Here is a 12,622-nt window from a genome sequence, read left to right as displayed (position 1 = left end):
GAAATCATACAAATATGTGTATTTTATTTACACTGTATGCTATACAGATTTGAATAACAGTTTGAAATGTTTGTATTACAAAGGTGCGTAGATATCCACACTACAAAATATTTAATACAGCAAAGATGTTTTGGACTTCAGAAGTACATGTATTATTGTGTTCTAGGCCCCAGCATTGTCATTAGATTGTAACCAAACTGATCGTGTTTTGCTCAAGAACTTCTCTCTTTTCCATATTCTGAAGTGTCTCTTTAAATTTGTGTGATTTATCTGCTGTAGATCAGTGAACTGAGCCATGTTAGCATTCCTGTCATGTTGATGCCAGATGACTTCAAAGCCAATGGTAAAATCAAGATTGACAATCATCTCTTTAACAAGTGAGTGTACTGCATTTTTGTTCCCAAGGAGGAGGAGGAGGGGGGGGGGGGGATGCTGCACAATAACTTTCTGGAGACACCTGTAGATCCTATTTCCATTCAACCCTAATTACATTCAGCCCCCCCCCCCTCCCCCCCCCCCCGGCTTAAAAATTCAGACCACTTGATGTTTCAGCAAAGAGATTCTTGTGCTTCCCCCCTCCCCTGTTCCCCTGTTTCTTCTGTTTTGTGATCTGTAAAGTTTAGTTATCAAGTTTTGTGTGTAAAAGTTATAAGCTCGAACTTGGAGAATTAATCTTTTTTTTTAATGATACCAGAGATACCAGAAAGCAATACATGTATTGCGCATTGCTACTGTATTCCTGCACCAATCTTACTGTCTCTGCTCTCTCTCTCTCTCTTTGACCTTCATCTGTCTTCATCTGTCTTCCTCTTTGTGTTTGCCCCCCCCCCCCTTCAGTCTACCCACTCCTTCTCTCCCAACTCTGTCTTAGAAAAAACAAAAACAAAACAAGGAACCTGGTATTAGCTATCCCCTTTAATACTTTCAAAGATGTCATGATACGTACCGGTATTTATGAATTTTATTTTGGTTCCTTCCAGGGAAAATTTGCCAAGTCATTTCAAGTTCAAGGAGTACTGTCCCCAAGTCTTCAGGAATCTTAGAAATCTTTTCAGCATTACAGATCATGAATATCAGGTATGGTTTTTAAGGGTGCGTATTCATACCAGCCTGGTAAAGAAAATCACATGAATTACAAGAACTTGTTCAGAAGAGTATTTTATGAAGCGTGATGTCAGTGAATTTCATACATGGTCATTTTCATATCTACTTTGCTTACAATATGTGTATTACAAAGTTATCATAACTTTTAACATGAAGTTAGACCCAGATGTTAATGTTCATTACAGGGAGAATAAGAAACTTATCACACTTTAATTGTTATACATTGTTTCATAAAGCAGTGAATGCATGTATTTTCCTCTTTCAAAATTTTTGTAAAAACAATGGCAGATTATAAAACTTCATTATAATAGTAAACAACTTTTCTTTTTTTGACATTTACATTCAAGGAAATGGCCCTTTATGTGTCTGCAATCGATAAAGCAGAGCATATTGTTGGCATTTTGTATTTCTTAGAAGTGTTTACACAATATTATTATCATATAAAGCTTCATGGCAAAGAGAGGAAGTGGTGTTCTAGGCATTATACATTTTTATTTTTCCTTTCTTTACGTGTACCAGGAAGTTTATGAAAAGTGAAATTTACCCGTCTGGTTTCTGTTTTGTTTGTTTGTTGCTTATTGAAACATTTGCAAGAGAAATTTGCTGTGACTAATTCTAAGAATTTTGTTTTGGTTTCCATCTTTTAATACCCATGGTTCCCAGCCCATCATGGAAATTTTTTTATTTTACATTTTTCCAGTCGGGGAAAAGTCAGGGAATTGAATAAAAATGCCCAACTCAGAGAAAAGTAAGGGAATTTTGATTGTCATCAAAACATTGTTGAACAAGGAGCAAGCTTGTAGACAGTAGAAACAAGACCATGGTTTTGACGAGATAAAGAGGCGATTCCAAGAACTGCTTGAACCCTCCTCTAAACAAAACATTAATTATGAGAAATACCAAGACTTTCTACCATTTATTATTTGGTTTTTTTTACAGTTTGTAGAGTCAAAAGTTTATTTGGTGAAAAGGCTTTTGCAAAAAATAATGCTCCTATTTTGTGGAATAAACTTAGTGCACATAATTCAAAGTCTGTTTAATTATAAACCAGGGTCCTTCGTAAAGGTACTTCTTACAGTAACAAATGCACAATTAATAACAATCAGCTGATTAAATTGAATAAATTTCAGTAGCTTTAAATTGTTTTTACAAATTTGTTATCGTAAAAACTTTATGAAAATCGCCCCTGGTATTAGAAGAATTTTGTTCACATATTTCAAATGAACCCCTTCCCCATTTTATCATCTCTTTGTGTCTATGACAGTATTGCCAAATGCTATTATTCAATGTTATGAAGTTATTATAGTTTTTATTATAAATCCTAATACTTTATTTCTTTTTCACAGAATTCCTTTGTATGTTCAGCACCAGTCTATGATGACTCTGCAGGTAAGAGTGGTGCAAAGTTTCTCCGGTCTAGCGATGGGATGTTTGTTGTCAAGACGATATCGAAAGAAGAGGTTGAACTCATGCATAATATTTTGCCACCCTATCACCAGGTTTGAAGCTCTCTTCTCGTTCTTTTTTATTTTTTTAGTTTGAGAGCCATTTATTGAGGAAAAATTAATCCCTGAGAAACAAAAACAATTTCTTTAGCAAAGAATGGAGGAAGAAGCAATTTTGAAAAAGCTCCATCAGTGTAAATATTTCCTGTGTTCATAGTTTTTCCTTCAAAATTACCTTCTAATTATTGTCTTCATAGCTCAAGATAAATGTTTTGGAAGACGTATTGAACATAATCTTTATGAAGAGACAAGGGCACCTTTTGTGGTCGAGAAAGTAATTTTGTGCAAAGACACTAAGATCCCCCACAAAGAAAATGCAATTTATTGATAATCCTAAGGTCACCATATAAAGTACATAATCAAGACTTTCCACAATTTTCATTACTCTACCATTTCTTTTGTGAGTTATTATATTCCACTTGCCCATTCTATATACATGTAGTAAATGGTTGAATTTGAGAAACATGATTGATTTGAATACACCTTTTCTGTTTTTATTCATTGCAGTACATAGTTGAGAAGCATGGAGAAACATTGTTACCACAGTACTTGGGCATGTATAGGTTAACGGTTGATGGAGCAGAGACGTATATGGTTATCATGCGGAGCATATTCGGTCACACATTACCTATCCATAGAAAATACGACCTGAAGGGCTCCCTCATCGACAGGCAAGCCAGCGACAAAGAAAAGGTATGCAACGCAAGATGTGGAGATTTAGAATAGATTCGTTTTAATTTCTTGAAATTTTAAAACCATTTGAATTATTCAAATATCCCAAATATTCTAAGATTCTTGAAATGTATACGATCCAAAAATGAGTCCTGACAAAACATAATCATACAGTCTGACAGTCTGTCTTATTTGGTGATTAGTTATCTATGCTTCTCTTCACTTGAATCTACCAGATCTCACAGCAATATAATCTTCATTCAATTTCTCGTTAATAGGTTGTCTATTTTAATTGGCAGCTTGGAATTTTTATTTTTTAAATAGCTGTGATACTTTGGCCTGCAATGTGTTGGGCTTGTCTGTATTAATTGATGGAATATTTGTATGACATCCTATTGTGTCTTGAAAGAAACTTGAAAGATATACAGTCCGATCTGTGTTGTCATCAGTTATCTACACTTCTCTTCACTTGAATTTATCAGCTGTATCTCACAGCAGTATCTGCTCTGTCTGTATTGATAGTTGATGGATTGTTTTTTTTTAAACATCCTGTTGTGTCTTCCTGCCTAGGCCAAAGATCTTCCTTATACAAGGGTATTTCTTTTAAAAGTATTAGATCAGTTTAATTATTCAATTTATATCTTAGTTTTTTTAATTGACTGATCCGAAAATGAATATCTCACAAAAGAAAGACCTATAGTCTGACCTCCACCTATTTATTCCTCACTTCTAATTTTCCATTTTATTAGTTGGTAAATGTTATTGAAAGCTTTGAAATTTTTTAAATGTAACTTGTCTGTAAAGTTGAGGATTGTTTTGTTTGACATCCTGTTTTGTCTTCCTGGCTAGGCCAAAGATCTTCCCACCTACAAGGATATAGACTTCCTGAGTGGTAACAGCAGGATAATAGTTGGACAACAGACCAAGGATCAGATATTAACCAAACTCAAATCAGACACGGATGTAAGTATAACACCTCAATACTGATAGTATACAGTGGTGCTAGGAATTAAGTGAACCCCATTAGATAATGCACTCCTTCATTCTGAGTGTTAAATGTAGACAACAATGCTACAATGTTTGGTGAGCCCAGAGAAACAAACTTCATTGAATGTAATATTTTATCACCTGACTTCACAATTAAATAATGGCAGAACTTGAACACTTGAAATATGGTCAATTTCTGGTGGGGTTTACTAATTTTTTGCACCACTGTATATCAAGAAAATGAAATATTCCATTCTCGGAACAGACTAAAACTATTCGCACTCAGGAACATCACATAGTACTATTCTCCCTTGGGCCGGCCCTCGGGAGAATAGTACTATGTGATGTTCCTTCGATGCGAATAGTTTTAGCCAGATCCTCGGGTGTCATTGTATATTTGTATACTATTAGCTTCTTCATTGGAGCAAAACTTGCTCAAGAATCCACAAGAGTGAGCCAAAGGCTTGGAATCATAAGACATACAGTATGTTGCTGTTCCTTTGAGATACAGCATAAGTTACAGTTAATTTCCAGTGAAAACTGGTCTCAACAAATTATAATTGATCCTTCATGTAGGTCATGAGTCTCTGTTTTTTAATGTGGGCGCATCGTGGTATAGTGGTTCTGACTCTAATCCTTTGAGTCGTGGGTTCGAATCCCAGCCATTGGGTGTTTTTCTTCAGCACGATATTAGTACCCATATATGGTGCTGCACTCAACCCAGGTGAGATGAATGGGTACCCAGCAGGATTCCTTGATTGTACTTCATGCTGGAATCGACAGCTCATGCTTAAACCGGCATAATGATAATAGTGTGCCTCGGAATAGATTATATTGAGATAGATGCACTGAGTGGTGGAATCATTAATTGAAACATAAATGTCTATGTAAACTATTAAATTGCAGTTCTTGTCCGAGTTGAAAATCATGGACTACAGTCTTTTGGTTGGGATACATGACATGGACAAGTATAAACAAGAAAGAGACGAGGAAGAGACAGCAAGCCAGGAGAATGGGGATGCAGTCATTGAAGAAGAAGCAGAAGACTCTGGCAGCGGAGAGTGCCTGACCCCTCCCGATAGCCCGGTCATCTCGCCCAGGACAAGGCATGTCATGATTGAGGAGTACGACCCAAGCACAGATGTCTATGCTGTCAAGGGATTTGAGAGTAAGTCAAAGCTGTAAAAAAAAAGCTGAAATGCTTGTAGGTGGTTTTATTGTCTTATGCTACTATGTATATACATGTATTGTATTGAAGTTAATAGCAAAATAAATGAAATATAAACTATTTATTAAAAAAAAAATACTTATAATAGGATATTTTATCACGGTCCTTTGGACAAAGATGTCATGTGATTAAAGGCAAATAACAGAAGAAACTGTTAGAAGTAGTGAACCGTCATGCTTTGAAATGGTTTTATTTGTAATCCAGGGCTCCATTGCATAAAAGTTACTATTATGGTAAATTTGCCATCCAATGCTAACTATCTTACCATGATTACAATAATCAACAGCCAATCAAAATCAAGGATTCCATTCAAGTTACCATTGTTGCATGGCAAAGTTACCATAATGGTTACTTTTAATAGAACAGGGTCGAGAACATGAAAACTAGCCTCCTCAGTTTGGTTCGGGCTTTGTCTCTAAAAAGCTCTGTAATATATTATTTTGAGTTTGTCTTCTCCATATACAAATACCACAATATTTTTTCTTTAAAATATCTCCTTATGTATTTCTGAACTTCATCACTTGTCCTACAACTGATGACAATCATTTTGACAAATGGCTTTAACCTTGCTCCTAAGGCAAAAATTCCCTAATGATTGTGGAAGAATAAATGATATTAAACAATTGTTATTAAACATTGAAATTTTCAACACACTTGTTTGTCTTTTCCAGTATGTCCGAGGAAGCTGATTTATTTCATGGCGCTAATTGATATCCTGACTCATTGGGGTGCTAAGAAGAAGGCTGCACAGGCTGCAAAGACAGTCAAACATGGAGTGAGTATAAAGGCCACCGCACACCTTACGACTGGTCCACAATCCGATTTTGGAAGAAATCACATTTTGCCAAATAATTCCAAAAATATATTTTTTATTTGAGCTTTTAATTAACTGAAAGAATACTAATATTTTGGATGATTGCAAGCCTTTAGTTCGGAGTAAAGGCCAAATTAGTTTCAAATTGTACAATTGCTATGACGTCATTACAACTAGACATTAGATTCTCTTTTATTCTAATACGGATGATAGCATTGTCACAGATTATGTACCTAATTGTATGATTGATCATACACAAAAACCAATGCAATCACTCATAGAAATCATCCTCATGAGCAATCACTAAGCTTAATACCGAAATAGAGTTAAATCTTTTTGAATGGGGAGGGGTAATGTCTATGCACCTAATATTTGAAAAGGAATCCAACCTTGGTATCAAAATTATGTAAGTAAAGAAAAGTGAAATTTAGTAGAAATTTGACCAGGAAAAGTATTCTTATTCACAACTGTCTCACATTTCTAAAGACAATGCGATATTGCTTTTAGATTTGACCATTATTTATTGTGTATTATATGCTTTTTGGTATAACAATTTTCTAAGTTCATTTGATACATATCGTACTATTGAAAATCTTATTAAAAAGTTACATGTTCAGTATAGAGTTTCATGAAAGGATTTGTTGTTTGTGTATCTGACAAAATCTGTTTAATCCAAAACCTGTGCTTTATTCATCCAATCATTTTGGAGGATATGACAACTTGCCTGAAGATAAATGTTGATTGCATTCACTATCAATTTTTTTTTTCATTAACAATTTCATTCAAATTGTGCATCATTGTATCTACCCCGTTCTTTCCTTTGCCAGGCTGGTGCTGAAATATCCTCCGTCAAACCTGAACAGTATGCAAAGCGGTTTTTAGACTTCATCTCAAAAGTAATGGAATGAACAACCGTCACATACCGAAGAGACACGATCTGAGACGTTTTATCACTTCTCAAATCTACTTCATGAAAGACTGTTTTGTGACCAAGGAAAAAAAAAAACACAGGGTCTTCGCAGGGGAGCCGTCCAGTTACACGCAAGGTGTCCACACGAACGTGCCAATTGTTTATTTGTTGTAGTGGACAGATCGCCTCAGACCCATGTAAACATACTAGGAGTAAGTTGGTGTGAATGCACCTTGTTGGGCAGGTAAGGCTGGAGTGCAGGACTTGGATGATGGAAGAGAAAAATCATAGTTGAGAAATTTATCAAAGCTTGTTTTATATTGCTATGCATCTTGTCAGGGTGTTGTCTGAATGTTAATCTGCTTTGTATGTACAAGTGTATGGGATCTAAAAGCCTGTTCAGACTTGATGCGGCAAGGCTCAGTAATTTTTCGTGTACTTTGGGATGTGAGGGTTGGCAGGTGGCATTTTCTTGTCACCTGGCTTTGAAAAGCTTTGGACCTACCAATTTGTTTTTTCAATATGCCAGGAGTGTCCCCTCCATGTTGGAAAATACTTCTCTTTTGATTATAAAGAACTAAGATGTTTAATGCTCATTTAATAACATGAATCCGACCATTTACCAAGGTCTGTGGTCTACATGTAAAAGAATTCTCTCAAAAAATAATTTCGTTTTGAAACACTTTAAAAAAAAAACACCTTAAAAATATATTTATTTTCTTTTTAAATAAAAATTGTTCTTATTACAACCTTAACATCTTAACTATGCTTTATTTTGGGCTTCTTTTTGTGCATTTTCACTCCTCACTATGCGATACATTATCAGCAGTATAATAATTGAGTTATGTGTGATGTAGCCATCCACGATTGCCCAGTTATCGCCATTGAATGTAATTAAAGTATTTACAACCCAATATTTTGTGGGTATAAAGTTTGTCCAATCCTGTCGAGCTACTCTGTTCTGTCATGTTTAGTGATGATTGAAACAGCTTTGATGAATTTCACGAGGTATTTGGTCAAGATACTCCTGTCTGAAGAAATTTTTGTTAGTAATGCCTGATGTCAAATTGGATTCAAGGCTGTCTTTAAAACTTATGGATTAATCTTATGCTTTATTAATGTGATTAATTGCACATTCCCTTTGTGCAATCAATTGTGAAAATAAGTCATGTGATCAATTTTTATGCTTTCTGCAATAGGAACCCAAGTGATATTTGGACTTCTACGCAGAAATCACATTGTAAAGAGGTGAAAGAGTTTGAGAAAATAAAAAACACAAAATAGTTACAAATCGTGATCATTAAATACATGATTATTAATGATCAACCTTAATGTGATTGCTCTATTGCAGGTCTTTTTATAAAATGATTAACAAGTATTAAGTTAGTCATTTTGGAATGATATGAAAGTTTGATTTATAATTCAAGACTATTCCATTCTTCCTATTTAGCACTAAAGTATGTTCCAATCATTGGTAAAGATGAGAATAAATTGATGGAAATCTTTATACAACTTGCCCCCCCCCCCTGAAAGTCTTAGTTACACTGTACAGTGTAAGTGGAAAGTCATTTATTTTGTCAATTTGTATCATTTGTAATATATTTCTATCTATAAATATGTGATACCAACTTTGTTGATATAAGAAAAATACAGCACCTGAACTATACAATGTCCATTGAAATGTTGATATAGTGAGTTTTGTGGTGCTACAATGTATAAATGAGTCCATATGAAATGGACCCATGTGTAGTTAAGAGTGTAAGAAACAATGTTTATTTTTGTTGGATGTATAGAAAACATGAATATTGAATATGGCGACTGCACATAGCTTGTTCTTCCCTAGGGAGCCGTGATGTAATTACGCCTATATCAAGTCCGCATAAACCTGATTTATTAAAATTGAGTATTTGCATACTAAAGCCATAAACAAGCACTTATTGCCCATGGGGGAGGGGGGGGGGGGAACAAAATCAGATTTTGTCATGTACATGGTTTAGGAAAAAAAGGAGTGATTTTGGTCAATTCGGAGGGATTTTTTCCTCCATTCATGTAATAGGGATTAATGACATCATGTATGATTGCCAAAATTGTAGATTATGTTTAGGATGTGAAACGGACCAAATGGTTATCTTTAGATCATGAACAGGACCAAAGGCAAAAGAGAGCTGTGTTAATGTTTATGTAGTAGATTTACTAGAATCCCATTAAAAAAAAAATGAATTAAATGAGAAACAAATAACTTCCTAAATCTGAACACTTAGGACCACAGAAATCTGTTTTTCAACTTTATAGGAACAAAATTTGCTTTATTAGAATAAGTTATTTTTTGCATTTTCTGATCTAAATAACTAATTGTGGTCTAATAAATAATACTTCAAGTTGGTGTTTATTTGGCATATAGAAGATTGACTTAATATGTAGAGTCTTTTGTACTATTGTAATTTTAGCACAGAGTTTATAGACCACGGTGTAAGTTAAACCCAAGTTCAGAATACGAGCCCTTGAGTTTAAAGTCAGATGGGCATCAGTTTTCATGGGGAGTGGATAATTATTTGCTGATCCCAGACTTGGTAAAAAGCATTGGAAATGCCTGTAAATTAGATATTTTCAGGGGAAAGCAAACTAGGTGTACCATCAAGGAATTCTTTGACATAGCCTGGTTAACCTCATGCAACTGTCACGCCAGGGAAAAGTGAGATGGCATTACCATAAGGCAATTTCTAGTAGCATTTCATAGACTCTTCTGGTCATAAATCCTGTTCAACTCTGGGTGATTTATATCAAAATGGTGTCGAATTCCCTGTGAAAAGATATGTAATCTGCCTTTAATTGGCTGTTGAACTAAATGGTAGTAACCATAGTAACCATTTAGTAGAAAAGTAACCTCTATAGTCCCAGCACACTCTATACCATCCATTTGCAATCTGATATTAGAGAAATTTGCAAGGGCATTCGATTGTGTGATTACAATGAAAAGGATTTGCTATGTCGATATCATGAAAGTAGAAATGTACTGTTAAGACTACATATGTAAATCTAAATATTTTACTGTTTTTACTGATTATTTGCTTTCCATAGAAATACAGAAAATTGTGTATTATGAATGTACCAATCTCCAATATTACATGTTGTATTTGTCATTTCTCTATATTGTACGCTTGCTCAAAATATTAAGAATTCTATGAAAAATACTTTATCAAATGTATAGTGTATGTGTAGATAGCAGCAAAGCAAACATGTGATGGCTTATTTTTTGATGAATGATAAAGCAAGTTTAAAGTTTGTTTTTGATTGTTGAGAAAACTCACCATTTGTTTTGCTAACTCTAATAGTTTATTTCCAAAGTTTTTGTGTAGGCTTTGCTCTGTGTCAATTCTGTCAATTTTTTTTTTTACAAATTTCTATTGTGAAGTTAAAAGATGATTTTGTGAGTGATAATATAATGCAAATAGCACACCTTAACTATATGATTTCATTATTACGCTATCAGGAAGTATCTTGAACATGCATTCGGCATATACATAGTTCAATAAAAAGTATTGATTTATATTTGGTCAAATCAAGTTATTTAGCTTCTAGATATTGATTTGTAACAATGATGTTCAAAATACCAAGTACTTGTTATCATTAATTTAAGCCATATTGATAGAAAATTTTATCCAAAAGATTTACAGATTATGAAAGAAACTTTAAATGACACTAATTTCAGATTCAAGATAGAAATTAAACCATATTTTACCAGGCATTTTCAGTTTTTGTCTGTTCTTAATAGTAAGGTGGCCTAATAACTTGCCAGAAGTGTGCCCCGTATATCCACTTTAGGAGCAGGAGAATCAAATGGAAATGTCCATTATTAATTAAAAATTTTTGAAATCGAGCACTTGGGTAAAAAAAGGAGACCCCAAATCTGTGAAGACTTTGCATCAGTCAAGTACCTTCAGACCAGGGTTCTATTACACAAAGGATTAATTTGTACATTGTAGTTATTGCTAAGCTTTGTGTTACGGGCCCCTAGACATGCAAAACATTTTCGGTCAAGACAATCAGATTTCTGTGGTGGTCCTAAGATATTTGATTTATGCAGATTCTGCTATATTTTGTCATGATCTTTTAAAATATCGAAATTAGAAATAACTTCCAGTCAAATTATAAATTTTTGGGACAACCAAGATCAATTTCAAATGCAACATGATTGCAATCTTCTGAACATCGAGTCTCCAATGTTGTGAAATCGATACTTCTCAATGCTCGTGGAATCCACAACAACCTTTCAATTCATGCCTATATCCATATTGTTGTTCGCAGACAGGAAATGCTGTAAGCCAGCGTATTTAGTTTGTCAACCACAGTATTATTGTTTTTTTTAGAATTCCTGTTCATTATGGTATGTCATTGTTGAAAATATGTTAGGATTTGTTACGATGTACTTTAAGTTTAAAGTGGAAAGCCACCTCCCAATCATTGTAACTTATGTTTTGCATTACCTGTAGAATACTCAAGTCATCATTTTTGCTTCGTTGTATGTTTGAATTTGATCATTGTCTACCAGCTATATGTGTATGAGGTGCACATTTTTTTGTACAAGCACCAAATATGTCCACATTTTACAACTTACATTGCATGGCGTATGCTGAATATTATGTGTGTATAAATGTATCCTGAATGTGTTACTTTCTTATGAAAAGGTTAATTTCTTTATTATATTATTATTATTATGCAAACAAAAAAAAATATATAAAAAATACAAGAAAATACTCCCTGTAAAGTTACATGTAAAATATATTATGTGCACTTGTTAAAATTACCAAGAGAATTTTGTACTTTATAGCACATTCACCGTCAACATGAAAACCTTCTCGTACCCTATTCAAAACCAGGCATGAAAATCAGTATGTAGGACTAAGCTTTATTCCATATGATGAAACCGGTTATTTTTTCACTGAGACATGGTAGCAAAAATGGTGAAGTGCAAGAAGAGATTTTTGTGATGTCACTTCAGTACTCTTCATCAGGGAGAGCCCAGTGTTAAGTCTTTATGAATAGAAAAGTTGTAACCTTTGAAGTTACACACAGTGAACAATATTGAGAGGGGTAGGGGAGGGATCATTTGCGATGAAGTGTATAGATACCCCCCTCCATGTACACGTATTTCCAGATGGTAATTGTAAATTGTAATGTTTTGAATGTGTCAAAATCAAATTATATGATTATAACAAGTATATTATTATGATACTGTCCTCTTAAGTAAAAATTGTACAAGCTTCTTTTGTTGCTTTTTGAAGAAAAGAGAAGTTTATAAAAAAAATTGTTATGTCTGAATGTTTAACATTGTATGTAGTTCTTTGGTCCGTAAAGTGAACTAGGACCACATTTCAAATTAAAAGATAATGGTGCAATTCAAA

The 12,622-nt window shown here is 34.1% G+C and overlaps 1 protein-coding gene across 1 annotated transcript; it reads left to right on the top strand.

The window, feature by feature from the left end:
• Positions 1-281: 281 nt before the first annotated feature.
• LOC129275160 (phosphatidylinositol 5-phosphate 4-kinase type-2 beta-like) lies at positions 282-12,622 on the top strand. The gene is made up of 8 exons (XM_054911948.2): positions 282-377; positions 981-1,077; positions 2,451-2,603; positions 3,117-3,302; positions 4,131-4,244; positions 5,175-5,436; positions 6,168-6,271; positions 7,138-12,622. The coding sequence occupies exons 1-8, from the start codon at positions 313-315 to the stop codon at positions 7,216-7,218; spliced, it is 1,062 nt and encodes a 353-aa protein (XP_054767923.1). The 5' UTR covers positions 282-312; the 3' UTR covers positions 7,219-12,622.

The sequence above is a fragment of the Lytechinus pictus genome, chromosome 13 (genome assembly GCF_037042905.1).
Source record: "Lytechinus pictus isolate F3 Inbred chromosome 13, Lp3.0, whole genome shotgun sequence".
Lineage (NCBI taxonomy): Eukaryota > Metazoa > Echinodermata > Echinoidea > Temnopleuroida > Toxopneustidae > Lytechinus > Lytechinus pictus.
This window is presented reverse-complemented; position numbering and strand designations above follow the sequence as displayed.

Coding starts and splice junctions, on each gene's coding strand:
- LOC129275160 (XM_054911948.2), top strand. CDS start 313: ATGTTGATGCCAGATGACTTCAAAGCCAATGGTAAAATCAAGATTGAC. Junction 2,604..3,116: donor TTTTGCCACCCTATCACCAG/GTTTGAAGCTCT, acceptor TATTCATTGCAG/TACATAGTTGAGAAGCATGG. Junction 4,245..5,174: donor AACTCAAATCAGACACGGAT/GTAAGTATAACA, acceptor ATTAAATTGCAG/TTCTTGTCCGAGTTGAAAAT.